Source organism: Fusarium flagelliforme (genome assembly GCF_020744385.1).
Source record: "Fusarium flagelliforme strain FIESC 12 MPI-CAGE-AA-0113 chromosome Unknown B0J16scaffold_2, whole genome shotgun sequence".
Taxonomy (NCBI): Eukaryota; Fungi; Ascomycota; class Sordariomycetes; order Hypocreales; family Nectriaceae; genus Fusarium; species Fusarium flagelliforme.
In genome coordinates, this window is record NW_025763504.1 from 2,275,189 (window position 1) to 2,301,158 (window position 25,970).

The 25,970-nt window shown below is 48.8% G+C and overlaps 10 protein-coding genes across 10 annotated transcripts; 6 read left to right on the forward strand and 4 right to left on the reverse strand.

Annotated features, from left to right (window-relative positions):
* Window positions 1–951: 951 nt before the first annotated feature.
* On the forward strand, window positions 952–2,284 carry B0J16DRAFT_333166 (glycosyl hydrolase family 61-domain-containing protein). Its single transcript, XM_046126789.1, has one exon. It carries the CDS (start codon window positions 1,116–1,118, stop codon window positions 2,055–2,057), a length of 942 nt encoding a protein of 313 aa, XP_045986385.1. The 5' UTR covers window positions 952–1,115; the 3' UTR covers window positions 2,058–2,284.
* Window positions 2,285–7,698: 5,414 nt separating this feature from the next.
* B0J16DRAFT_380367 (uncharacterized protein) lies at window positions 7,699–8,395 on the forward strand (the record flags this gene model as incomplete). Its single annotated transcript, XM_046131068.1, has 2 exons — window positions 7,699–7,964; window positions 8,017–8,395. 2 exons carry the CDS (start codon window positions 7,699–7,701, stop codon window positions 8,393–8,395), a joined length of 645 nt encoding a protein of 214 aa, XP_045986386.1.
* A 1,909-nt stretch (window positions 8,396–10,304) lies between these two features.
* Window positions 10,305–11,380, forward strand: B0J16DRAFT_61196 (uncharacterized protein). Its single transcript, XM_046134157.1, has 2 exons — window positions 10,305–10,755; window positions 10,803–11,380. The coding sequence occupies exons 1-2, from the start codon at window positions 10,498–10,500 to the stop codon at window positions 11,241–11,243; spliced, it is 699 nt and encodes a 232-aa protein (XP_045986387.1). The 5' UTR covers window positions 10,305–10,497; the 3' UTR covers window positions 11,244–11,380.
* A 1,122-nt stretch (window positions 11,381–12,502) lies between these two features.
* On the forward strand, window positions 12,503–14,404 carry B0J16DRAFT_60892 (RNA 3'-terminal phosphate cyclase domain-containing protein). The gene is made up of 3 exons (XM_046134156.1): window positions 12,503–12,784; window positions 12,910–13,122; window positions 13,174–14,404. The coding sequence occupies exons 2-3, from the start codon at window positions 12,987–12,989 to the stop codon at window positions 14,256–14,258; spliced, it is 1,221 nt and encodes a 406-aa protein (XP_045986388.1). The 5' UTR covers window positions 12,503–12,784; window positions 12,910–12,986; the 3' UTR covers window positions 14,259–14,404.
* Window positions 14,405–14,630: 226 nt separating this feature from the next.
* On the reverse strand, window positions 14,631–15,769 carry B0J16DRAFT_380370 (Extradiol ring-cleavage dioxygenase, class III enzyme, subunit B; the record flags this gene model as incomplete). The annotated part of the gene is made up of 4 exons (XM_046131069.1): window positions 14,631–15,082; window positions 15,130–15,290; window positions 15,338–15,510; window positions 15,560–15,769. The coding sequence occupies 4 exons, from the start codon at window positions 15,767–15,769 to the stop codon at window positions 14,631–14,633; spliced, it is 996 nt and encodes a 331-aa protein (XP_045986389.1).
* Window positions 15,770–16,633: 864 nt separating this feature from the next.
* Window positions 16,634–17,952, forward strand: B0J16DRAFT_316168 (uncharacterized protein; the record flags this gene model as incomplete). The annotated part of the gene is made up of 2 exons (XM_046125300.1): window positions 16,634–16,725; window positions 16,779–17,952. 2 exons carry the CDS (start codon window positions 16,634–16,636, stop codon window positions 17,950–17,952), a joined length of 1,266 nt encoding a protein of 421 aa, XP_045986390.1.
* Window positions 17,953–18,225: 273 nt separating this feature from the next.
* Window positions 18,226–20,022, reverse strand: B0J16DRAFT_333172 (uncharacterized protein). The gene has a single exon (XM_046126790.1). The coding sequence runs from the start codon at window positions 19,769–19,771 to the stop codon at window positions 18,317–18,319; it is 1,455 nt and encodes a 484-aa protein (XP_045986391.1). The 5' UTR covers window positions 19,772–20,022; the 3' UTR covers window positions 18,226–18,316.
* A 383-nt stretch (window positions 20,023–20,405) lies between these two features.
* B0J16DRAFT_353778 (acyl-protein thioesterase 1) lies at window positions 20,406–21,263 on the reverse strand (the record flags this gene model as incomplete). The annotated part of the gene is made up of 4 exons (XM_046129333.1): window positions 20,406–20,487; window positions 20,538–20,935; window positions 20,987–21,022; window positions 21,072–21,263. 4 exons carry the CDS (start codon window positions 21,261–21,263, stop codon window positions 20,406–20,408), a joined length of 708 nt encoding a protein of 235 aa, XP_045986392.1.
* Window positions 21,264–22,252: 989 nt separating this feature from the next.
* On the forward strand, window positions 22,253–24,054 carry B0J16DRAFT_333174 (uncharacterized protein). Its single transcript, XM_046126791.1, has one exon. The coding sequence runs from the start codon at window positions 22,424–22,426 to the stop codon at window positions 23,978–23,980; it is 1,557 nt and encodes a 518-aa protein (XP_045986393.1). The 5' UTR covers window positions 22,253–22,423; the 3' UTR covers window positions 23,981–24,054.
* A 562-nt stretch (window positions 24,055–24,616) lies between these two features.
* Window positions 24,617–25,900, reverse strand: B0J16DRAFT_61302 (thioredoxin-like protein). The gene is made up of 2 exons (XM_046134158.1): window positions 25,697–25,900; window positions 24,617–25,643 (listed from the first exon to the last, which is right to left on the reverse strand). The coding sequence occupies exons 1-2, from the start codon at window positions 25,759–25,761 to the stop codon at window positions 24,926–24,928; spliced, it is 783 nt and encodes a 260-aa protein (XP_045986394.1). The 5' UTR covers window positions 25,762–25,900; the 3' UTR covers window positions 24,617–24,925.
* Window positions 25,901–25,970: the final 70 nt, after the last annotated feature.

Below are 25,970 nucleotides of genomic sequence, written 5' to 3' on the forward strand. Positions count from 1 at the left end.
ATATATTTAGTTCAATGATATCTGTTTCGACATCTTGAAAGTTAAAGCGTATCAGATAAATGACACGATGTTTGGATAGAACCTGATGGACAAGAAACAAGTCGAAACACAGTTGTTTGTACTCTCCAATTCTCGTCCGATGCCATCGAGACTTTTGCCTCAAAAAATTAGACGGCTCTGTTTCATAGAGTACGCAACTCCCCGAGGGACAATATAATAAACTCTAGTAGTACAGTGGGAAACCCCTTGAAACTACATATGTCAACCGCCTCTTGACAATTTCTCCCCCAGTCGGAACGAGCCATTTCAAGTTTCAGGTGGGAAAAAGCGGGGGATGGAAGAAAAAGAAGAGAGACAAGTTGGAAAAAGAAGGTCAGGACAGTTGAAAGTGGATAAACGGTGAAGGACATGGGCAGGGACAGGGGTTCCAAATCAGGGACGCTAGCGCTCAGAGATCTCACAATAGACTCTTGCTCCGATATTAATATTAAAGGCGACTATTCGACAGTTTCACCGTTGATCCCTCTAACCAATCATGAGAGACTTGACATGAGCCTCAAACCTAGCGGGACATGGCCCTTTGACAGGCCAGGGCTGCAGTGTAAGCGACCCGGGAACCGTTGAAATTGAATCTCTATTTTTCCGTCTATCAGTATCTGCATTGCTATGGAGTTGAAAGGCGAGACGCTCATGACCCTGTCACCACCTGAAGTGTCTCCCCTGAGATCCCTTGTCTAGGGACAGTAGATACGCGTAGACCTAATCATCAACCTAATTACAGGGCAGGGCATGAGATGAAATCGTATCCCTTGATCCTGGTAACGGACGGAAGTTTCCTCGTTGTCGGGTGTAACTCTAGGATAGGATGGGATAGTCTCTGAAGATTTGATATATAAGTTGGCTTCAGTCGTCCTCCACCAACTCTTCTTTCTTTCCCTCCACACTCGTCGTAGCAAAATCACTTCTTTTTTCTCACTATCTTCACTTTCTTTCAATTTGGCTGTGCCAATCCTTCATTCTTTCCAAACTATCACCAACTTTGCGAATCACTTTCTCGCTCAATCCAATCTTTATAACCAGTTTTTATAAACAACAACAAACAGAAATCTATCAAGATGCGTTTCTCTGCTACCGCCGCTACTCTGGCCATGGCCACCACCGTCTCTGCCCACGCTCAGGTCTACGGCCTCTGGGTCAACGGAAAGGACCAGGGTGATGGTCGCAACACCTACATCCGATCCCCCGAGAACAACAACCCCGTCAAGGACCTCACCAAGGCCGATATCGTCTGCAACGTCAACGGTGGCAAGGCCGCTCCCAAGTTCGCCAAGGCCGCTGCTGGTGACGAGCTCACCTTCGAGTGGTACCACAACACCCGTGGTGACGATATCATTGACGGATCCCACAAGGGTCCCATCATCACCTACATTGCTCCCTACACTGAGGATGCTGGTACTGGTGCTATCTGGACCAAGATTGCCCAGGATGGTATCAACGGTGGTGAGTGGGCTGTCGACAAGCTCATCAAGGACAAGGGTATGGCCAAGGTCACTATCCCATCTGCCCTTAAGGCTGGCAAGTACCTGATCCGCCAGGAGATCATTGCCGGTCACGAGGCCAACGTTGCCTTCTCTGAGGACGCCGCCCGCGGTGCTCAGTTCTACCCCTCTTGCGCCCAGGTTGAGATCACTGGATCTGGTACTGCCGTCCCTGACCAGGACTTCGACTTCAACACCGGTTACAAGTACACCGACAAGGGTATCGTCTTCGATGTCTACGGTGGAGCCACCTCTTACGACTTCCCCGGCCCCGCCGTCTGGGAGGGCTCTTCCTCCGATTCCGGCTCCGGCTCCGGCTCTGCCCCCGCTCCTACCTCTCCCGCCGCTCAGGAGACCTCCGCTGCCGCTGCCCCTACTCCTACCTTCGAGACCGTTGTCAAGCCTTCCGAGGAGGCCGCTGCCCCTACCCAGGCTCCTTCCACCCCCGCCAACCCTCCCAAGACCGGCTGCTCTTCTCGCCGCCGCCGTGCTCGCCGCGCTGCCCGCAACGCTCTGTAAAGAACTCGTAAAACAGTTCTGAACAGACAATCAATGATCTTGTGAAACGTCCGTGACGTCCGCATGGCTTGGGTTGGCTAGCAAAAGTATCATTTTCGCTTCTCCCCAGCGGAGAGCGATGGAACTGCATCTTTTTTTGCAGACGGCTTTCTGTTATATAGATATGTTCTCTGGCTTTTCAGAGGCAAGTCTCTTGTATAAATTTTATTACGACGATTCACCAAAAATGTGTGCCTATAATACCTTGATTGTGACATGAGTGACTTGAAACTTAGCATTGTATTGTGAATCTAACAAGTACATATAGCTACACTGTAACCGTTTAAAACGGATCATATCCTGCATTCATCACTTTCCTTATTAGGCAATTAAAAATCATATTTTCAAGTCGGGCGTTAATGCGGTGTCATCAAGGCTTGTACTACAACATCACCCTTACCGATGTAAACTGTCAGCTAAACTTTAAAGTTTGCACCAGTAGGCGTAGAGGAGAGCCATCAAGTTTTCTAAACCTATTTCGAGTAGTTACAATCAACTTCAAACATGACCTATCACCAAATCTTCCCGCATAAGACCTGGTCCCTGATGAGTTCACACACACTCGCGCTTGTGCAGCATACCAGCAACACGGGGCCAGCTACATCTCACCAGAAATACATGTGTGATTGCACAGAAGCTGCAGTGCCATCACTTCTTGCATGATTGGACATCATTCGACGCAGGATTCGGAGTGTCGACATGGGTTCTGTAAGCTTGACAAAGTGAGGCGAGCCACGACTCAACTCGCCTTAATCCTTGTTGACCGCTCGAATCACAGCGGTCAGCGCACTCAGTATTCTCTTGGGCATCGTCAAAACCCTTTTCACACTTCCAGTAAAGTCATGACGAATGCATATGTTTCAGTTTGAATGGTCGGCTTATTGGAAGCTCATCACCAGAGGGTGAATTGGTGTACTATGGCGGCCCAACCCACCGAGTTGGGCTCATCGCTTTGACATTGGATCGCAGTTTAACTTTGCCTCGGACCAGTCGCTTGTTGACTTTAATACGTGGATTCTTGGCTGATGCAAGACCGTTCAGCATGCACAGTCCATCGGGTCGATTCTTCTGGCTGACAACGTCACTCGTTCGCGTATCGCCAAGAACGTGACAGATCCGGACCACCGCGGTAGTGCGACTACTCCAACCTTGACACGTGGTACTGTAACTGTTAGTCCGTTATTTTAACTCCATACTTCCTTGTCAGTGACGGCAGTGCGTAACTGATTCGTTAATCTCTAGTCAATGAGCAACGTTGTCGCTGAGGCTCACACCAGCCAATGATGGTTGTCCACCAATGACCACATACCAGCCTCTTCGATTTTAACGACACAATCAAAAGACCTTGTTTCTGTTTGATTTTCATTGTAAAAGTGCTGAGCGATGTCCTTTTCTGATAACCCACCGACCATCTCTTGAAGTAGGAGAATTGTAAGCCACGGCTATGCTGAGGTCAACCTCGCCCACAATGCCACAATGGGACTTACAGTTTATACTCTGTGATCAACTAAATCAGATGGAAACCTCCATGTTTACCCCGGAATCGTTTCAGGTCGTGTTGTTCAGCCAGCTATCGAGAAAGCCCCAGTACCAGGGCAGCGTAATGAGGCGTTGTGCTGTATGCACCTCGGGAAGCCGCATGGGAGGCGACTCCTGCGATGCGCCATGCATCAATTGTACATGCTTGACTTTCGATGTCGACGATGAATTGACTAGAAGCACGCTGAAGCAGATAATCAGAGTCCGGTTGATCCGTCCGAGCACGCACAAGGACCTGTCCACGTATTGGAGTCCGTCGACTCTCTCAGGGTGATTCCGGGTGATTGAATGAAACAGCGAATGATCTTCAAACAAGACCGCATCAATGCGGTTGCCTTATTGAAGAGAGAACTTGTAACGGTACCCGGCGGACACACACTTCCATAATAAAGGCGAGACTAAAAGACGTTGTGCATAATGACCGCAGTTTTGTCGCCAACCACTTATAGCGCCTCGATTTCGGACATTGAAATGCGGGCATGTGATAGCATTAAGCTTCTGAAGGGGCGCAGTGTGAAAGCTGATGTTGCTGACTGCCGCTGCAGTTAGCAAGGGACATCTTGGTACGTACGGAAAAAGAAGGATGTGTAACAGGAATTGACAACCAAAGCGGCGCAGAATAATACTCTTCGCTACTGATCAGGTGCCAGAAGAGACATGCAGAGATGATGTACAATGGCATTACCACAACCTGCAGTATTCGCTGGAGATGCTGAGTACTCACTCGCAAGCAGCGGAAAATAGCGTAATTGTAGCAATCTGCTTGTACTTCAAAACGTTGTTAGACGTGGCTACTACGGTAGCCATTCATTCAACAGTTTGAAAGTAAAGCTGAAAGTGAAGGAGTGATATGCTGATGACTGGACGTGGCCCGAGTAGCCAAATGAGAAAGAGGGCGATCCCTGTCGCGAGACACGTTGTCTAGCACGTCTCTGAACCGGCTGCTTCCCATCAGTTGTCTTTCTCCTCGCCACATTATTGCTGAGAAGCAGAAGACTCAAGACCTGTATCAAGCGCCAGCTGGGATATGCGGATGACGACTGATGCAGAATACCCCATGCAACGTAATGGCTTCCTTCCAATGTCTTTGGACAAGTTGCGGACAGGAGACTCTGGGCTTTTCGCTGTGGCTGTACTTGGATAGCATAAGGCAGTGTAAGTTATGGCTCGCTTCTATGATATTTGCTGGATAAAAATAGTTTCAGCCTTGGGGCTGTTGTTATTCAGTGGTTCAGGGTGAGCTGTAGGTAGAGACGAGGGTAACGCTCGTCATAAACATGAGCAGGCTTGATCGTGAGCTGCATCAACTACCATCATTTTATGGTCTCAGGCATGAATGTCACTACCCAAGCTTCACTAGAAATGAAGTCGGGTATTTCCTGAGCCGCACTCGCCATATAAGTATAGGCCCCCAAGGGGGCGAACATGGCTGAAGAGAGTATCAGCATCACGCACTCACATTTGCTTGGCTGAGGTAAACCATGAACCCCTCAAAATCGACAGATAGTAAAAGCATGAAGATGGGAGATGTCTCGGCGTCTCCCAACCATCGGAAGCAAATAGCTGTTGCGGCCCCAAGCGGTATTATGTCCACTGTTAGCACCGAGACATTAGGTCGCAGCCAGGCCAATGCATACACCACCACCACCGAAGGCAGAACCAAGACAGAATTCTGTTCCAAATCTGACGACGAGGTTTCAGAGATATCGACTTGGTTATGGGATGTTGATCGTCCATGGGAAGGGTTCAAGCCACCTAATTCCCCAAACTCAGAGACGGTGCAAAACAACATGGAGAATAATGGTATAACTTCAAGGGGGAGCAAGGCCACGACCCCACCAAGAGAATGTGCCACAGAGAAACACTGGCAGGAAATCTCTGTTGGCTGTCCACAGGGTGTTGACCTGCAAGCCAGTGATCCAACTGGGATGGATAACCACCGAGAGACGAATCATTGTATCCGACAATCTAGTAAGCGACCTGGCTCTCATCAACATTCGGGTTTCTTCTGACACACAGCAATAGAGGCCTTTTCTAGTTAATTCATATTTCAAATCAACATCAGACTCGTGGTAGAAACAAGAGATGAGAAGGAAGAACCAAGAGCCAAAGCATCCCGCTGCTTACGGCACCTCCTGCTGCAACCCTGTTGTCCTCGATTGGTCTCGGGTTTAGACAGTACTACCCTCTGTTCGCATCTCAATCGGGCTTTAGATTGCAAGTCAATTATAACTGGCGCCGTTATTGCATAGCGGGCACTATCTCCGATTTGATGGAGGATGCAATGTCTCAAGTGTTGCACATGGCCCATGATGCTATTACTTTACAGCTTGGAAGTGGCACAGACTGGAACAGCTATTACAGCGTGCAGTAGCCGCTGGGTATGCATGGATTTTGAGACAGGGTTAGGTCTATTCAGCTCCAGCGGTTGAACCAACACCATCTTCCAGCATCTTCCAGCCAACTCAGGCGGGGTAAACGTTTGATAGGAATATCGCAATGCGCCTGTTCAGAACCGCAAGATGTACTGTAGTGTAAATCCCATAGAAACGGCATGGTACATCTCTTCTCTCATCTCTTCCTTTGATTGTGAATCTGAAGAAGAGGGCTGAAGATGAAAGTCTAAGCCAACCAAATGACATGACGACGTAGCATAGAGCCAACTGTAGCACTGAACTCCCTGCATTCAGCCGCATAATGTACTTCAATAACCCCCGCCAGAGTTGCATCTTAGACTCAGCTCCTCTATCAGATGTGCTGTATATTCGGAGTTGCCGAATAATGCTCGCCCGAGGGATCGCAATCGCTGTCCTTGGTCTCCGCGTATGCGAACCAGATTCGCAATGCCAAGAAAAAGCAAACATTGCAGATTCGGTAAGAGACCAGGATCCCTAGGGTTCTTTCTGAGCTCTTTGCTGGCTTTCTAGCCATCGCATGTGTCGCCAGAATCATTGACGTCGTACTCATTGGCCATTTTAAGCGTGATGCCACAGAATAAGCCGACATGCATATCCGCGAACGCAATAGTGTCCCTATAGCATTGTTTCTCTTCTTGTGGGAGTCCTCTCTTTTCACTTCACCACAAATGTGTTTCTCTTCCTCGTCGATTTGCGCATACAACAACAAAGTTGTGTCACGAGCAATGACCATATGGAAGTGATCGGCATTGCAGCATAGCCTTGGCCGTGGTAAGTTTGAAGCTCTCACAAACAAATCCTGTCCTGAGTCAGCCTTTTCCTCCCATATCCGCCAAATCTATGGCAGTCCGAGCCCCATAACATCCTTTCGATGATATTGTCTCGCCTTAACTGGATGACTTCGGTATGTCATAGGGCCCAGGTATACCAGGGAAGCTTGAAAGCTTGATTGTCTCTTGTTCATGGGTTCATGGATACGAAGAAGCTCTTGCCACCGAGTTTCGTTGTCTTCTGACGCACTCTAGGCAAGTTAAGTGGCTGTACCTCGAGATGAAATCAGCAATGCCGTCATCAGAAGCTTCTCACAATGTGCCTTTCCCGCCCAAGAAAAAAAACCGTCAAGCAGCAACCTCGTGATATCAATTTCTGCCAATACCAACCGGCCACAAATTGAGGCTGGCATAATTGTGCCTTCTAATGACTCGACTGAGTTTTGTATCGGTTACGATGGCTTCGTGTATGGCTGGACGGACAACTTATGTCGAAGATTTCCTTGCAATGCCACCCTGGGCTTTTTCGGAATCTCATTATCCAGGCAGCAGTCCCCTATCCTTATGGGCGTTCGTCAAACATTCATACCCGACAAGCTTCAACCCCTAAACGCGAGATGTAATTCGTCAAAGTTCGGGCTCATCGTCAGTTTCATGTTCTGCCATGCGATCAGCCTTGCTTTCTCTTTTCTCAAAGGCTTGTTCATATAGCAACACGATTCCCTTTTTCCTTTTGTTCGTTGATACATCTCTTCAGTCGTCCACTTCGATCCCAGATCCCACCCTGACTCAAACCGAAGTATTGGTATATTCCATTACCAAATATATCGATATATTCTTAACCAGTCGACTCTGCCCCTGAGTGGTCTGCTCAACATGGATCCTTATAGAAGATATTCAGACCAAACCCGCCAACCAAGGACAGATGTAGTCTATGGGGACTCGCAAGATATACTCCAAGCACGACGCCCTGTACCTTCATCACAAGGAACCTTCCAACTCCCACCGGGTCATCCTCGAATGCAACAGACCCAGGCGAACAGCCAAACTTATTTCACGCAGGATCATCAAGGCACACCTTCGCATCAATATGCACAAGGATATTCCTATGCCCCATCAACCCAACTGGCCCATCAGGGAAGGTATGTGACATAGGTTTCAAGAAATGGTGGGCGTCTGCTAATTCGAGTACAGCGCTGGTCCCCAACAATACGACGATTCTTTCGATGCGCACCACCGGGTGAATTTGTCGGGCGATGAGTATTCGTGGGACGACCCTCCACGAAGGACTGCCAGCTACGTCCGCTCTGGGCAGCAATATAACACGGGCGCCCGTTATGCACAGCATGTCGAAGACCCTGAGCGGTATGGGGTCAAGGACGCGGTTGGAACAATCACACGTTTTGATAGCCAGTTCTCTGGGTCTACCAGCACCTATGCGAGGCCTCAAAATCCCCAGCGAGGTGTGTCACCATGGCCCTATCCACAACGCATTGACTCGGGCTATCGTGACTATCCTCAAACGAGTGAATACCCCAGTCGTGACGGTAAATCGTCCCGGAGACGGCAGTGAGCCATTGTTTGAAGTTGACATATCGTCATGGCGTCTGGAATCTGTGTTGGGTTTTGGCGAGATTCTTTTGGTCAACGCTGTATGACCGGATGATTTGCGATGTTGTTATTATTTCTGCTTTTGTGTGGTCTGGCACGACTGGTTATTCTGTTGGTGGTCGTTATGGATGCCGTTGGCTTGTATACTAAGATTGTATTTCATTGCTCGGATCAAGGGAGTTTTGTGTGTAATGTAAAATATTTTCTTGTGCGAAATGATTCTTTTACCAACATTATCGTTCTTCATTGCAAGTGATGTTCACACTTACGCGTAGACGATCGCTGAACATGTGGGTAGGATTCCGAGACCAACACTTGCTCCCCGGACGAGATGATGGCTGCAAAACGGAAGCAGCAGTGCGGCACCAAAAGTCGTGCATGACACACCCGCATGAACTGACTTATTCGCACCTCAACTCCATCCAGTAACTGAAGACAAATTGTCAAGATTGTTTCATTGAAGATAATGTTATACACCATTACCATGGTTAGTGTATGCATGAATCCAATTTTGCGACGCCACTTCGCAGCCTTTGTCTCAGCTGCTAGTAGACATCAGGCAAAGGGAGTATGCAGTACAAACCCATTGAGATACTTTTTTGATCAACAAGTCATGGGATCGAAACTTTGATATTTTTGGGGAGTTTGCTGCTGCATGATCATTAATGGCCCAAAGAGTAAGCCCATGGGCCAACTCCTAGTTGTCCAGCGACAGGTGAAGTGTTCTGTTGCATCCCTCAGTATGTGTGAGATGGCGGGCTCCACGGCGCATGTATTGTAGAGCCACAGCCTGCTTGAGCTGCTGGGTTGGGTGATTAAAAGCCACCAACCTCCTCACCCGAACTTCCTAGATCGGCTGCAGATATGGAGCGTTTCATACGGCTCTTGTTGGTGTTGGGTCAACTGAAGGTTGATCATGCGCATATACGGCGGCTATAGCCTGCAAGCGCAGAAGTGGCTTCAAGGGAGAGGAGGGAGTTAAGTAGCTGGATACCCCGTTTTTGCTCCTCTAGAATATCTTGACTTTTTCATCCTCGATTGGAAGCTGCCGATGGAGTTTCCGTTTGTGATGATTGTTCCTGAATTGTCCTAAATTGTCCGCCTTGGTCATTCAAGAGTCGATATGCCAATCTTGGCTCCCACCTCCTTGACGATATGACTTCCGCGTCCCGCTACAGTGCTCCCATTGCCTTTCTCCCCCGAACATGGACCTGTGTATTCCGTTGAGACGTCGAGATGCTGTCAGCCTTGTCCATATGCAAACCCCAACGATGGCGGAGTCTCGCAGTGGCTCTCCTATTTGTCGGCCCATATTCTAGGTCGCCTTGTTGCCTTACTCCCGATTAATGACAAAACTCCCCGAAGCGATCACTGGCTTTAGGTGTCTGCGTGTACGGGGTAGATAACTTGGCCACGGGAAGCGAATCAAAGACTAAGGCGGCTTTTCTTCCACCTGGGAGGAACGACCCAGTAACTCCATTATTGTCCAACAAAAGTCCAAGGCTCCTGCGCTGTAATATGTTGACATTTTTTGTTGCAGCCAATATCCTTGTCGTTCGTGACTCCCTCTTACTGGCCGAAGTATCGAGCGGCCAGCTTTCCACCTTCGCTTTTCCTTCGAACCCGACCTCGATATCTTCAACGGGCAGTAACGTATTCTTTTCCACCATCGGCTGAGCCATCGAGTCTCTTCTGATAGTTCCTTTCCAACCCCAGAAAGTTATCAGGTATGCTCGCAAAGTCCTCTGCACGATAGTATCTGACCCTGGGAAGGAGACGTGGCGCCGCCGCCTCCATTTCTTCGCAGTACTCCAGCTGATCCGTCGTTCTATTGAACGTCTGGTCCCAAGACTCTCCGTAACAGTTCACCCCGCGTGCCCATTAACAACAGTGAGACGAGTTACCACTTGGAAACTGTGCGCAAAGGCCGATAATATCCCCCCTCCCTACCGGTTGAGCATCCTGTCCACTATCGCCAAGAAAGGGGCCAGCATCAGAGCCGGCGGAGGAAGCAATCTTGCATCGACCAAGCATCGTTAACTATTCCCCGGAACAGTTTGCACGATGGGTGCTGACAAGGACGCCCATACAGGTGACTCAACTCCTAAGTGCGTCACTTGCGCCCAGCCATGTGTCCTGGAGCAAACCAGGTGGGTTTGCAAATGCCGCCGAGGACTCCCTGATTGTATGCAACGCAGCTTCAAAGCCCTTCGCCTAGACGTCACCCCTACCGCACACGACACTCGTGAATCCAAGGACAGTTCGGCAGTTGGCTACTTCCCTCCCACCTTGATGGGTCAAAGTGGGATCCCTTGCGACTTGGTAGGCTCGAAAGCGATGTTCGTCAGGAGCCATGCTAATAGATGCAGCGTGCCATACGCAGTAACGGAATCCCCCAGTCGGGAAACAACCATCACAATGATGGCTCTATGGCCTCTCCTTCTCGCGTCGACACCAAACAAGACACTCTTGAGAGACAAGACTCGTCTGTATCTCCCCAAATCGATGACAGTGCTCATGAATACGTTCCTTTCGGAACCCATGATACCGGAGATGACCAAGACCAGTCAGATGAAGATATGGACCGCGAGGATGTCGACAACACTGATGACAACAACAACGAAAGGGCCCATGGAGGGTTGGTTGATTCTTGGCTAAAGGGAATGGGCATGGGTATGGATGAAAGGCGTACTGGCATCGAAGACACACTTAGGGAGTTTGGCAACCTCATGAATCCGACAACCCGTTCGAACATGGCCCAATATGGTGACGAGGCGGAGCTCTCTGATGATATGGAAATGGACCAGTGACTCGGGTCTTGGTCGTTGAGATCTGTTCATGAAACCAAATGGTTTGTGAAGAGTCGAAATGGTGCTATCGATTTTTAGAAAGGTAAGTAAAAGGTTCCCACTCGGGTCGTCCCTTCTAATCGAGACATGTCAGTTTCCCCTATTAATTCCTTCCGCAAACGTCATTCGAAGGGCAGGCACCCCCCGCTGCTGGCAAGCGCAGTCACATTGGTGATAGAGCAATTGGGAAGGAACCACGGCAGGCGCAGGCAGGCTTCTTGCATCGGGCGGTTGCATGATAGACGGAAAACAAAAAAAGAAAGAGAAGAGAAAAGGAAAGAAGGATACAACAAAGGTTGGAGCTAACGCTTTAAAAATGAATGAACGATGGAGTTTATGCTTGTTAAATGGGGGACCATGTTTCTGCTTTCTTTTCCAGGAAGTGTTTGGGATGGGATGGTTTGCTCCTAAATTGTCTGAGCTTGAAGGATCTCCTTTATCTGTCAGGATTATCTGTCGGTAGATATATCTGAAACGAGGGAGGGTGAAGTGCGTTTATGGGCTAGGTCAGTTATTGATTTTGAATGTTACACTCTTTTAATCATTTGATCGGTTGCCTTTCTTCTCTTATAGTACCCCAGCCCTAGGCTTGCGCAAGCCAGGCCAAGCACCTTGACAATGGGTTTACGCAATGATTCGTCAAGGTGAGGCAGTGAAGAAAATTTGTAGACAATTATTCTTTCTGATTCCAATTGGGAACGATGATAGGCTAATGTCGCCACAATATGTCTTCAGCGTGGCGATTATATGTACTGGCACCCAATCGTATCTGAAACTAGACAGATCATCATATGAGGCTGAGCAAACACATGGGGATGCCGGCATCGTGTAAGTGGGATGTTGCATTTTTGTAGGGATCATGCAGTTGAAGCAACACAACTGATGAGGCGAATTGAACAGAAAGAAAGTAAGGCAAAACCAAGCTGAAGATGAGAGAAGACTTGAAAGGGTCAGAGAAGCCAAGCAGTCGAAATAGGGGGGAACAAGGAATAATAAATAAGTGGTTATTTTGGCGCTTTTGACGACAAGCCACTTGGATCGACTGTTCCTTGTCCGGGGTTAAAGCCGTCTAGGAGCCCCGGCTCAGACGGACGGACGGGCGGCCCCACACTCGGCCCGGGTGTCTTGAGTTCAGCTACCCACTTGAACCTCCCACAACCAAACGCAAGACACCAAAGGGAAACAAGGTCGGGGACTCAAGCCTTCTTATTTATGTTCTTGTCAGAATTTCATCGTTGAAAACGAGGAAAACGGAAGCCAGTAAGCTCGGCGTCGCCGTTTCCGTCTCCGGAAAGAGGCTTAGAAATCAGCTAATTGATGAGGACACATGCTATCCGTATTAGCCGCCTTCTTGGCGCAGCTTTCTTTGAGTAAAACGAAATAATTTGAGTCAACCACGGATTCTTTATATTTTGTTCTCATTTTAAGCCTCAGCAAGATCAAGAGCTTCGTTGCCTAGTCATCCGCTGCTGGTAGCTCCTTCGGCAAATGAGTCACAGAAGGCAAGTACTTGTACTGTGAAAACCCGTCAACACCATATATATCTGGTCAGCAGACAGCCTCTCAATCTGATTCACGCTGTTTTCACTGTGGTACGAAGTCGGGGTTAAACCTTCTCTCCGAGTAGACCTTCTGCAGCGACATTTCAACCTATCAAGTCTTCTTTGCCACAAAGCCTCCCACCATCTCAGCGCAGGCACCAAGATGAAGTCTGTGGAACTAGATGGAAGAACAGGCGAAGGAGGTGGTCAAGTTGTGAGAGTCGCCATCGCCATAGCTGCCTTGACCGGACAAGCGGTTACCATCACCAATGTGAGAGGGAATCGTGACCGTGGCGGCGGTGAGTGATGACTGGATGCTCGATGCTTGATCATCAGCTAACATCCTCCAGGTCTCAAGAGCCAGCATGTTACCAGCATCCAGTACCTGGCAGAGATAACAGATGCCGATGTCGATGGCCTAAGTATAGGCTCTAAGACTGTTACTTTCGCGCCAAAACGAAAACCCACGGAACTATACCAACGCAACATCAAAGTATCTGCCGAATCGGGTTCTGCGAGTACCCTCCTCATACTTCAGGCTATCTTTCCATTCCTGGTATTTGCGGGAAACGACTCCGAGGAACCAGTCGAGCTTCAAATCTCGGGCGGGACAAATGTTTCCTTTTCCTTGAGTTTTGAATATTTGGACCAGATCCTTTTGCCAACACTAGAAGAGCGATTTGGTATCCAAGTAGAAAGAACACTCGACCATCGCGGATGGAGCAGTGGGCCCCAGTCAAGAGGGCAAATTAGTCTGAAATTTCACCCATTGAAAATTGGTCAAAGCCTACAATACAAAGCCCCCGAGCCACGAAAATACCCCGATTCTTACGAGGTCAAGTCTGTCGATGTCAGCATTATGGTGCCTGGTAGCGTGCATGAGAAGCTCCAGGCATCACTAACAAAGGATCTAGAAACCCTGTTCCCAGGGATCGAAATCCATTTCAAGCTTACTGAAGACACGAACCTGGATTCACGGTGGTACATACTCCTTGTCGCCCATTCCATATCGGGAATTCGATGGGGACATGACTGGCTCGGTTCGCTGCCGAAGAAGACCAAGAACAGGGATCGATTCACGGAGCAGGTATCAAAACAGGTATGCCAAGGTCTGTTTGAAGAGATAGAGGTTGGGGGACAAGTGGACGTTCATCTTCAGGATCAAGTCGTGGTGTTCCAGGCACTCTGCGAAGGGTACTCCTCGTTTGTCCGTGGTGATGGCTTAGATGAACCATCTCCTGGAGTTCTAATTGATGCCATGGGTAACCTTGACATTGGTGATGGAAGAATGAGAAAGGAAAAGACCCATGAGCCTTTTGGTCATGGTTCGCTTCACTCCCAGACAGCAAGATGGGTTGCTAGTGAGATGCTACCGAGTGTAGAGTTTTACAACAAAGGAGACTTGGTGAAAGGAGCAGGCATATCAATGAAATAGACCATATTGGGCTCTCAGTAGGGCACACTTATGAGTCATGGCAGTTCATGCGAGCAAAAAGTGTAACTAGTTTAACGAGACTATACACCAATTAAGTGTCGATGCGAGGCGGCTTGCATCAACTGTGACGTGGCTGATAAGGATGGATGGCCTCGGATTTAGTGCTTCGTGGCCTCACTGGGCGAAAAGACATTGCAACACTACATTGAATGTTGTGTTATTTAAATGGCGTTCTTTTGGCTACCTAAATCGAACGTCGGGTCTTCCTTCAAAGATGTTGTCATATAAGAAGCGATCCGCGTCGCTCTGTATTCTGGCCTCAATACTCTGTGCTGCACTTTGACTCTACACAAAGTCTCGAAGCACAGACTATTACGAAGGGACATCACCGAAACGAAATTGCGACCAGCCGAAGCTACCCTCGTGCAATGTCCAAGTTTGCTTCCCCTTATCCTCACCAGCAGCGCCCGCAGTGATGAAAACGGGCATGAGATGATCCATGAAAGGGTGTGCTTGCTTCGCATCTCCTCTTCTGCAAATTGCTGCCATCTTTTTTTCTCGGACGGCAGGGTCGGCCTCCACGGCCTCCTTGAGGGCGTTGTCGAAACTCACCACGTATGGGAGTGGCTCAGTGTTACCCTCAAACATGTGGTGCATGTCACGCAAGTTGTGGACTGACATTCCAGCACCGATGATGACGATTCCCTCTTCTCGCAGTGCAGAAACAGCGCGGCCCAACGCATAATGGGCATGAGGATCTTCGCTCTTGAAAAGAGAAACCTGGACCAGCGGGACATTTAGAGGATTGGTCTCTGGGTTGAAAGCTGCGAGTTGTTAGTTCATCTAGCAAATGTATGCCCGGCAAACATACCAACGTGAAAGCCAGAGAATACACCGTGGTCAAGACCTCGCTTCATTCCATGAGATTGAATCCCTGCCTCTGAAAGCATCACCATGATCTTGCTTGCAAGCTCAGGACTTCCTTTGCTTGGGTACTTGGCCTCGTAGAAGTGCTCAGGGAAGCCATAGAAACTGACTGGATGTTAACAGAGGCCCAAGTTATTTGTGGTACGACATACTCATAGATCAGGTCAGTATCGACTTCATTGTTGATATGGATAGTATCCTTTTCTCCCATCCAGTGCGCCGAGAAGACGACCACGGCCTTTGGTTTGACCTTCTGGGTGATTTCTTTACCAATCTGCTGAAGGACTGGATACACAGGGTGTTCTGTGTTATACTGAACATCGGGCTTTAACTTTGTTAGTGTGTCTGTTTGGGCATCGCAAGGACAAACTTACGCCACCATGACTGAAGAAGTAGACGGGGGTTCTTGTAGTTGAAGTAACTGATGAGACAGTCGTGTTCTTCTGTGTCTTATACCAATCAATTCCTGCCTTTTGCAATGTTGACGAGAATGCTTCAAGTGGTGATGCACCAAACAAAGCAATGACAGCCACAGCAACGGCAACGAAGCCGATCAAGGATCGATAGGACATGAGTTGAGGCATAATGGATTGAGTAGCTCTACAGCGTTCCTTTACAAGTTGGTGATAGCCTCAAGAAGTTGTTAACAAGAGATCATCCATATATGTAATTGTATATCCGAATATCCTTTCCGAGTTATCCGCCAGTGGATCTCCTCAGCTGAAGTTGATGCTGAATCAGCTCATCATGATGAACACAATCATGGGTGTTTTGGTCTTGGACTACCAACAGTGGAGATTGGCGAAATGATTGGCGAGGTCTGTGCTAACGAGACTTTGAGTAGCTTGTTAACTTCTGAATGGTTTAATCGAGGTTATAAGAGTCAATGATTGGACATGAAGTTGTAAGTTAAGAATTATGCAAGCGATTTGAAGTAGTCGTCCTATCCATAGTATGCACTTGTTAGTGTTAACTATCCATATAGCTTCTTTAGCTAAAGAATGGAATGCACATATACTTGTATGTTCAACTGAAGCTCACTATAAAAAAGACGTAAAGCTTGCACAAACAGAGACATCAATGGACTGTGCTGTGCTGCATAAAAGGGATTCATAATTGCTAAAAGCTTGGAAGCTCAAGCTCCAACGGAACCGGATAAACTGCCCCACAACTAAACAGAAAGAGCTCCCTTCAGTGGTCCGTTGCTGGGTGCAACTGCCAGATTAGCCCGCCAAAAAGTCAACTTCAGAAACTGCTGGACAGGGCAGGGCAAAGCATCTCATGTGAACGAAAGGGCAGATCTTCAACCATCATCTTCAACCTCTTTTGTCCGTCGACAGCCATCGCCACATCGGGCTCGTATCTCCCACGCCATCTAGTACGGCCCATCCATCAGACACGTCCCTGCCTGTGGTGCTTGAGCCTCTTTATTTATTTCCATATTCATCATGGCTCCTCTTATTCTTCATAACGTCCCAGATGACGAGTGTTACGTCGGCGACGATGGCATCAAGCGACCTTACGCCATGTACTTCAATCCGTATGTCCCTCTCTTCCTTTGCATCGAAACAAGACTAACGTGACGCGCATTAGACAAGATGCTCCTCAAGCTGCACGATCACGTCGCAGCGCCGCCGAGTCTGGCTCGTTCGGTAAATCAAACCGTCGCTCGCGATCGCGTACCGGAACACCAGCTCGTAGTCGCGAAAACCCTACGCTAGCTGCTGCCGACAAGCTCTTCGGCGACTGGGTATCGAACCAAGCGGCTGCGGCCCCTGCTCAGACTGTCCAGCGTAAGAGCAGCGGTATGATGCAGGAGGAGGCTGCTACCCAACGACCTGTGACTTCTACGCCTGTCGAGCTGATCCTTCGCGGCTACCGATCGTACACCCAGCAGTATGCTGCCATCTCCCATTACGAATCCCTCGCTGGCGCGATCTTGGAGGACTATCCTCGCGAACCCCCTGCCAGCCAACGTCGATACAAGTCCGAATTACGCGATCCTGCGTTCACGCGACGCCGCAACCTCACAGCCGATGAGCGAGCCATGGTGAACCGTGCGGACGGCGGAGATCACTGGGTTAAGGTCACCTTCGAGAGCAGAGAAGCTGCTGAAGCTGCAACTTTTGCCAGCCCTCAAAGAATCCTGGGACATCTTGTCTACGCTGAGCCATACCGAGGAGTTCCTCCTGCCAAGGATGAGGCTTGCCCTGATATTGATGCTGCTGTCCCCGAGCACAACCGATCACAGAGCATGCCGGCCGCCGTCCCCATCACAAATGCTCGAAAGAACCCATTCAGTGGACCTACATCATTCAACAGCCGTCTCCTCGATCTTTCACCACCTCATTCGCAAACATCTAGCCTTACCATGGATACTGGAACCATCAGCAACTCGCACGCTTCTACCGCTACAATTATCGAACCGATCCCTCTCCCTCAAGCCACTACGTCAAGCATCGAACCTATGGAGATTCGTGATGGAGACAGTGTGTTCTGTCGTCGAATCCCTACTGCCCGCCGTGCTACCATTCTTCCCGCTGAACAAGCTCTTCTACCTCAGCAGACCATGATGCAGCGGGTGATCAATGCTATTCCTTTCGTTAAGTGGTTTGGTGGTAGCATGATTGGTAACGAGGTCCCACGAACCGAGACTGGTGAGTTTGACTGGAGCAAGGCAAGCCTATACTGGAAGCTCATCTGGTGGCTGGATGCTACTATTGGACTGTTTGGAGGTGATGTGCTCAACGCCGACAAGGACGACTAGAGGACATCCAATCGGCAGTGTGAGCCAAGATATAGAGGACGCACAGTCCAGTAGGGCGACAGCATCAACAGGCAGTAGAGCCAAAATGTACGAGAGACGAAGAATTTGATCATTGACCAGGCGTAACAGCGGTCATGGCGTCAGGCGTGTTATGGAATGGTACCACTTGGTTTAGTCGCATAATTAATAGACATGGGGGGTTGGAAGATCCGCATAATGCTTGTATACTATCAATCAGGAGCAAAGTCCTGCAAATCTATTGCTGCCTCTGTAAAGAGGATGTCTGTTCAAATTTCCCACATAAACGCCCTTGTATATGATAACCCAACACGATCGTAATTCTGTCATTCTGTCATCCGTCCAGTTAATTTGGACTTCTATCTTCGTCGCCGCTCCACGCAGCCGCAGAGCTTGCGTCTGTGATGAGTCCTGGTGACTTTGGTCTTTTCATCACGGAAGCAGGCGACGCGGATCGCCCTCTTGGTTCCTCCTCTTGCTCTACAGTAATATCATGTTCTGGATCCTCACACTGTCTGTCGCCGTTCTGCGTCTCCTCAGGCCCAACGTCTGCTTCCGCCACAGGGAGGAGAAATTCGGATCTGTCTAACTCGTCGTCGTCGTTTGCGGGACCTTCTGCCCGACCACTTAGCGAGTCGTAGGTAACGTCTGTTGGAATCCGTCGAATAGGTTGTGGTGAAAACGGTCTTGCGTTTCGCGGTTTGTTGAAGTCTGTTGAGAAGATGCTGTCGGTGTCACCGCCCCCTCCACCGCTGGGTTGCATATCTGAGGCCAGTGCAGCTAGAGACTGGTAACGTTCCGAATCCATCAGGAGACTATCGCCTCTAGTGTAACTCCTCGATGCCTCTGCTCCTGAATCGGCAAGTATGCTTTTCGGTGGGAGGATTGAAAAGAGCTTTGGTGTATCGCCACTACCGACACTACTCAAGTTTGCGCTGTCTTCCTCTGTCGCAAATAAGTCTTGTCCCTTCTCCAGAAGGTCGTCTAGACCGCCTCCACTCCAGCCTTTCCTTGCGAGACTTTCGAAAATGTCCACCTCTGCGCGTACAAGACTACAGCTTGCATCGACAATTCTTCCACTTGTCTCTTGACTTTCTCTCAGTAGCGTTCGTGCATGATCGGCATGTAACGTCGTCAACCCGTCCAGTTTCGTGGTCAAGTCGACCAAATGGGCCCTAAATCGTCCAACATCTCGTCTTCGCTGTTTGTGTAGTTTCATGCCCTCTTTTTCCAATCGCTTGATCTCTCGGGTTTGGGCTTTGATATTGTGTTTGTACGTCTCCTCCTCATCGTCAATAACGGTCTGCCACTTGTCCAGGTCATGGAGAAGCGGCACTTCGAAGGATCGGTACACGGTCTCGGAGAGAATCTGTTGGTGGTTTGCGACTAAGTGATGCACTCCAGAAGCGGACATGAGCATATCAGCGGTGCAAGAACCCTTGGTCGAGAAGCTAGCCGTCATGTTCGTCGATCCAGAAGGGCCAATGGGCTCGGCGCGAGCCTCTTTTAATCTGGCACATGCTTCAAGCGCTGAACCAAATGTTGAGGCAGCGGTTGATAGTGCAGCGAGAGCGAGACGGTATGACTTTGCCGAGGCGACGAGATCGGAATAAGCTTGCTGTGAGTTTTCAAGGTCGGCTTTTGTGAGGACAGCATGTGAAGATCGAGGAGGTGGCGGAAGTGGTAGGTTGAATGAAGACAGAGGGTTCGCAGTCGATGCAAGAGAATAGACGGGCGATCCGGGAACAGGCGGTAGCTGTGATGGTGTCGGTGACACTGGACGCGATGCTTCAGAAGCCATGTTTGTTTACTTTTGCTGGAAGATCATCGGTGTGGCTCGAATGGCAACGGAGGTGTTTAACAACACAGATGAAGATATTCCAGTGGGCCTGTCGAAGGCATAAACAAGGTGCGTCAATTTAGAAAAAAAGTGTCGGGTATCGAACAAAGTTGTTTGATTCCACCCAAAGGTTTCGATCGGTTGGCGAACGTTGGAGAAGACTGTCCGGGATCAAGGGTCTGTCGCTGCAGAGTCCCCCACTCATGGAAGCCTCCAGCGCCGCTACTGTAAGCGATAGGGCACTTGGTGGCCCGGCCTTATCATGCACCTCTACGCGGCGGCCATTGAAAGGTGCCCAGCCAGTGGTGGAGCGCACGTCATTTTGGCGGGCGTCAGATGGAATCTTGGGCATCTTGTCCATACGGGGAATTTCAATTTCATTTAGGCGGGCAACTTTTTTAACATCACGAGGTTTGGAGAGTGAGACGGGCAAACACGATTGGCCTTTTTCTAAGTCGTGGCAGTACAATGTGATGAGCAGTCTCAAATTGTAGAAAGTGTAGTTCTTAATATCATGTCTATTTTCTTTTATTCTTTTAGTTTGGCACTTGCTCTTCTTACAAGTCTATGCTATCTAAGAACTATTTTAACTGCTCTAGTTTTGAGGGGGCAGTTGCTTTCTCAAGAATGCCTCGACCTCATCAAGCTCCTCAAGAACAGCAGAGTGTCCCATACCACTATCAAAGTTAGTGTATGACTCTTGAACGGTAAATGTGTGTCGACTTACGGGTAGGTTTTCCATGAAACATCGTAGCCAAGTCCCTTGAGAAGGTCGGCGCTCAGCTTACCACGCTCGCAAGGAACAATGGGGTCCTCTTCACCGTGGAACATCATGACGGGAGTCTGGCGGTTGGCATCTGTGGGCTTGACCATATCGGCAAAGGTCTTGGACAGGAGCAACCAAGAGGAGAGTCCAATGATACCGCCCAACTTGCTTGTGCAAGTGAGACCAGCAAGGAGAGACATGGCACCTCCCTGAGAGAAGCCACCGAGAACGATGCGCTCAGGAGAGATACCAGAGTTGATCTCTTCTTGAATGAGCTCATGGAAGTACTGTTGGCTGCGCTTGATGCCTTCTGCGTCCTCGTTGCGGATGAGAGAGTCGACATCTCCACCAAGTTGCTTCTACACTGTGTCAGATCTATTCTCCGTCAGAGTTGGAAAAGGGGAGCGTACGATATCAAACCATCCAGGCATTCTCATTCCCATGTTCTATTCGTGTAAGTCTAGCTCTGAAAAAGCATCATGTTTCCAAACTCACCACGCTGATGGGGATTTGAGGAGCATGAGGCAGAATGAACTTGACCTCATCCAGTCTCTGCCTTCGACGCCAGTTCTCGACAGCACTTGCCCAGCCATGACCAGTGTCGCCGAGACCGTGAACAAAAATAACTGTAGCTGTGTGGCGGGATGCCGCAGGGAAAACGAGCGGGGCGATTCTTGCTGAAGACATGTTTGCTTCTGCCGTTTTCTTCGCTTTGGTAGCGCCGAAGAATTGGTTCCAGGTGATGAGAAGTACAAGTGGAAGAGCAAAGATGAAAAGGTAGCGGAGGATGTTGTTGGTAGATGAAGCTGCGTCGTGCGCTTGCTTTCGATCGTTGGACATTGGGTGAAAGTTTGTCCAATGATGGTCGTGTTAAGGCCAAGTGGAGTTTAGCGGCATCTCAAATTGCGAAGCTGTCCCTCAACTGATTGCACCTGTTGGCAAGCTGATTACCCTAAACCTTTGAAAGTTTGGCTCAAGACAACAAGCAACATATATACGGGAAGTCGAATCGAAAGAGCATATTCGTTACTATTTGATCTTCTTATTTGCAATGCATATTAACTGATGGTTCTAGCTAGAATACAAGTTGCCGAAGCTCTGGACTACCGAGCTTACTAGAACAGAATCAATCAAAAGCCTCTTGAACCCCCATATGATTTGCTCTTTACCATGGTGAATAGCACCTTTTTGAATATCGTCCGATTTCTTATTCTGACCATGGTTCTAGACCTTTATAACAAGGGTAGAATAGCTACAAGTGCGGTGGCTTTGGTAGAACTACATCTTTCATGATCCAACCTCCTCAACTGAACTTAGAAGGTTTGATGTTCAAAGCCAAACCGTTGACTATTGAGCCGCTAGTGTTGAGTCTCTGAATGATCAATGGATACTTAGTCTGCAACCGCGGGCTATGTCTTGTATGGTTTGCAATGCTTAATTTAGTGTAGAGCAAACCACAGTTAAACTCATCGTGCCTGAGAATTTATTCCACCTTTTTCAGTGTGAGATAACCGTTGTTATCTGATCTTATCATGCTGTGTTAATTCATGGATAATCCTCAGACCCTGAAATCACTGACAGGTTAAGGGACGGGTGGCTGGTAATGGCACGTGCACACCCAGTAATTGGAGGGTGCATGGCATCTTTAGTGCGTCAGTGGGGTCATTCGAACCCTGTAACCGTCGGGTACTAGACTTCTCCTCCATCGTCACTCTGCATCTTCTTTTGAGCCGAGTCGCGTTGGACAAGATCAGGCTTGAAATCCTGCATCATTTAAAATTATTTTATGCTTGTGTAACGCCCCAGTTCAAATTTCGTTTTATCTATTTATCAATCAGATCACTCCAATGTCTGAGGAACCTTCACTCCCTCGTCTCCCCGCTGTTTCTTGGGACGAGCAATCGCAGACTTTCAGCAACAACCCTCGGAAACGCGTCCGCAATGCCGGCTCCAAGCACGCGCCGTCTTCAGGCTTCAACAACTCAAGTGATCCCGCCATATTCTCCAGTGACGATGATCCCGCACTGGACAATTATGTAGAAGGCAGGAGAAAGAAGAGATATATTGGTTCTTGGTTCCAACAGCATCCCACTTCATCAGACTCTACTTTCAGTGAGATTCACGTTCCCAAGCAGAGGCGCCAATGGACGCGACAGGCAGACAGTGGTGTCTATCTCGGCAGCGATGGGAATGAGAGTGACGATATGCTAGGTCCTGTACCTGAGAACCCAAAGCCCAAACTGCCTCAGCTTGATCGCGTTGTGCGCCGCGTTTCAAGAGCTGAGCAAGTTGCGCGTGACAAGGTTCGTGCCTGTCTTGAGGCGGGGGAAGAGACAGTCGACTTTTGGTCAATGGGGCTGGAAGACGTCTCCAACGATACCATCAGTCCCTTGTCGCAGTTCACCTGCATTCCCATCGTCACTAAGGATGTCGCATTCGAGCAAAAGGACCCGGAACTTAAAATCTACATGGCTCAGAACCGGCTGACACGGGTTCCCGGTGCCATCTTCGACTTGACATATCTCACTATCCTCAGTCTTCGCCACAACAAACTCACTGAGATTCCTCCTGGTATCGGAAAACTACAGCATCTCAAGGAGCTCAACGTGTCACAAAACCGGTTGAGACACCTGCCTGTTGAGTTATTGGACCTCTTCGCATCAGACAGCAAACTTGACACACTCGTTGTTCATCCCAATCCTTTCTGGCAACCAAATCGAACGTTGCAAGATACTGCGGAAAAATCAGATAATGTGCTCTTCTCTCACACAGAAGGTGAAATCTCATCCGTACCAAATCTGGTCAGTCGAGCGCTAGGCCGGTCCCCTACACAGTTGTCGGATACCGCGGGCCGTATCTTTTCAGAATTCAGATTCCCAACAGATCACAGAGAACTCACTTTGCCTGTTGACGAAGGAGAACCCGAATTTTCACCGTCATCCTCTGTCTCATCCATGACAGAGTCACAACGCTTGCAAGGAGCAAGCCGTGTGCCAAGTCTTCTCGAGACTGCCCTAAGAGCATGCTATTCTAGTACTCAACTTTCAGAAATGCCATTTTACATCCCAGAGGGTCTCAATCACCTAAGGAGACTACTAGAGCGTGCACAGCGACAGAAGGATGCTGGTGGGTGGACTTGCTCACATTGTCGAAAGATGATGGTTATTCCTACTGTCGAATGGGTGGAGTGGCGCGAGGTTCGCACCTGTAAGAAGGTCAGCCATGAGGACTCGTCTGCCCTGCGGGTGACACCGCTGAGTATGGTAGAAGGTGAGAGGATGATACCTTTCATCCATCGAGGATGCTCATGGCGATGCGGGCCGGAAGAGCTGGACAAGAGCAATTGGGGTCTACCGAAAGGAAATCTTGTTCCTGTAACAGTCGATGAAAATCAGCAAGCATAAGGGAATATGGCGTTATATATAGTAAAGCAGATTGATGAGCGTATGAATGATACCTTGGATTGTCTTCTTCTTCCCAAATTACTTTCATCATCAGTTTCGTGGTGCAGTTATAAAGGTATATTAGGTGTGAATATGGCGTTGTCTTAACGTAGCACGACTTACTTACACGGATGCGACACTCGGTTCTGGTCTGTCATCGGACCTTGTGAGATATGCATAGTCACAAGCTTTGATGTCCATGCTGTAAGAGGACATAGCTGTCTTAGTGTCATGGTACTGACCCTGACCGAGATTCATGTAGGTGCGCATAATCTGGTACCGCTTCATGTGAAAGTAAGGAGAGCGCAAAGTCTACGGATCGTATCTTCTTGAGATAACGAAAGAAAGAGTACAGTGTGATGACAAACTTGTGTGTCTCTTGACTTACACTGAATTAATCTGAGTTGTGTCATATTGGCATTAATACTGGTATGTCGATCTCATCAAAACCATACAGCCAATGTTTCTCTCATTGCCCGAGAGGCCTGTATTGAATTCTCCTTCACCGCACCATCATCAAGAGGCCTAGTCAGGCATGTGCTTTGTGGAAACTTCTTATTGGTATATACCCATTCGTCTGTACCTTTTAGGGAATGACCAGAATCGTACTCGTCGGTAATGGCGAGTCAGATCGTGAGCGACACTCTCATTGAACCTTTGTCGCATACTCTCCTCCATCGATGTTTGGTTCGTACAAGGACATGTCCTTCCTCAGAGGCATATGACCCAGGCCGGTGAGCACCATATAGGTTCTATCGCATTTGCTGTCTCTGAAATCTGGCCAGAACCATAGAAGGTGCAAAGCGGCGCTTCTGTGTAAGACAGCAAATAGCTGAACGTCGCATCCCTCGCCAACCACACGAGCGACCAACTTGATCCAAGTCATTCGTAGAACTCGATCGGAGTTTAATCCCAGTCATCGTCATCACTATCGACGTTTCGTGATCTTCCAGCAGTTCCTGTCTTGATAGTCTTGCCTGCCAAGCGGTTCTCGGCGGCATCCTCAGCAGCTTGTCTTCTCTTGACAACACGCATATCCGAGTCGGGAACAGCACCAACCTCAACCAGGAGGTTGTCAACTTGTGTCATACCCGTTCGAACACCTCCAATAGTTGCAAGTGTCACAATCTGCTTGACAATATCTCCTTTGTTGTAGACCAGAATTGTTGGGCAATTTCGGTCGGGGTAGTTCTCGATAGCTTGGCTGGCTCGGATTTCGCAAAACTTGATCTCGCCGTACTCTTGAGCTGCTTGTCTCCATAGCTCAGTCAAAACTCGAGACTCAATATTTGTTCCCATGCCAGATGTAAGGTTGACGAAGACCGGTCCATTTTGTGATGCGTCGGTGACTTCGCGCTGATATTCGGGTTTCGAAAGAGGATATACAGTTCCATGCTTGGCCTTCTTTTGCAAACTGTTGAACTCAGCCATGCGCTTCTGACGGTATTGCTCTAGGAAAGCTTCCTCTTCTTCATCCTCAAGCTCGTCCAACTCGTCGAGGTCCTTTCCTTCCAGTCGGTTCTCATGGGCTAATCTTCGTCCTTCAAGAATGGCCTCCTCAATCATAGGAGTTGGGCTAGGAGGCTTCTCAGGAATAACTCCATGCTTTCGAAGAATATCATTCCTATGGCGGGGTTAGAGCTTGGCCAGGAGTATGGAGGGGTAGCAAAAACCGACCATTCTGTGTCGGCGTTTGGGTCATCAATTGGAACATTGATACGCTGTTCCATAGGGTTAGACATTTTGAAGCCTGACAAAGTTGAAGTAATTGCTTCAACCAACTCCTTTCAACAGGTAGATATGTATGGTTCGAATGTGGCAGCCTATAAACTGACGCAACTCTACATCCCTACCCACCTAGGGGACCAGGCAGCTCAATCCATTTGCATAAAATGCATAAACCCCACCAAGCACATCTAGCGTTCACAAGCTCTATCGGCGCTATGTTACA

Bases quoted from the DNA above. Each gene is read 5' to 3' on its own strand.
- B0J16DRAFT_60892 (XM_046134156.1), top strand. From the start codon at position 12,987: ATGAAGTCTGTGGAACTAGATGGAAGAACAGGCGAAGGAGGTGGTCAA. The intron at 13,123-13,173 runs GTGAGTGATGAC...AACATCCTCCAG, and splicing joins GAATCGTGACCGTGGCGGCG to GTCTCAAGAGCCAGCATGTT.
- B0J16DRAFT_333174 (XM_046126791.1), top strand. From the start codon at position 22,424: ATGTCTGAGGAACCTTCACTCCCTCGTCTCCCCGCTGTTTCTTGGGAC.
- B0J16DRAFT_61196 (XM_046134157.1), top strand. From the start codon at position 10,498: ATGGGTGCTGACAAGGACGCCCATACAGGTGACTCAACTCCTAAGTGC. The intron at 10,756-10,802 runs GTAGGCTCGAAA...TAATAGATGCAG, and splicing joins GTGGGATCCCTTGCGACTTG to CGTGCCATACGCAGTAACGG.
- B0J16DRAFT_333166 (XM_046126789.1), top strand. From the start codon at position 1,116: ATGCGTTTCTCTGCTACCGCCGCTACTCTGGCCATGGCCACCACCGTC.
- B0J16DRAFT_61302 (XM_046134158.1), bottom strand. From the start codon at position 25,761: ATGTCTAACCCTATGGAACAGCGTATCAATGTTCCAATTGATGACCCA. The intron at 25,644-25,696 runs GTCGGTTTTTGC...ACCCCGCCATAG, and splicing joins CCAAACGCCGACACAGAATG to GAATGATATTCTTCGAAAGC.
- B0J16DRAFT_333172 (XM_046126790.1), bottom strand. From the start codon at position 19,771: ATGGCTTCTGAAGCATCGCGTCCAGTGTCACCGACACCATCACAGCTA.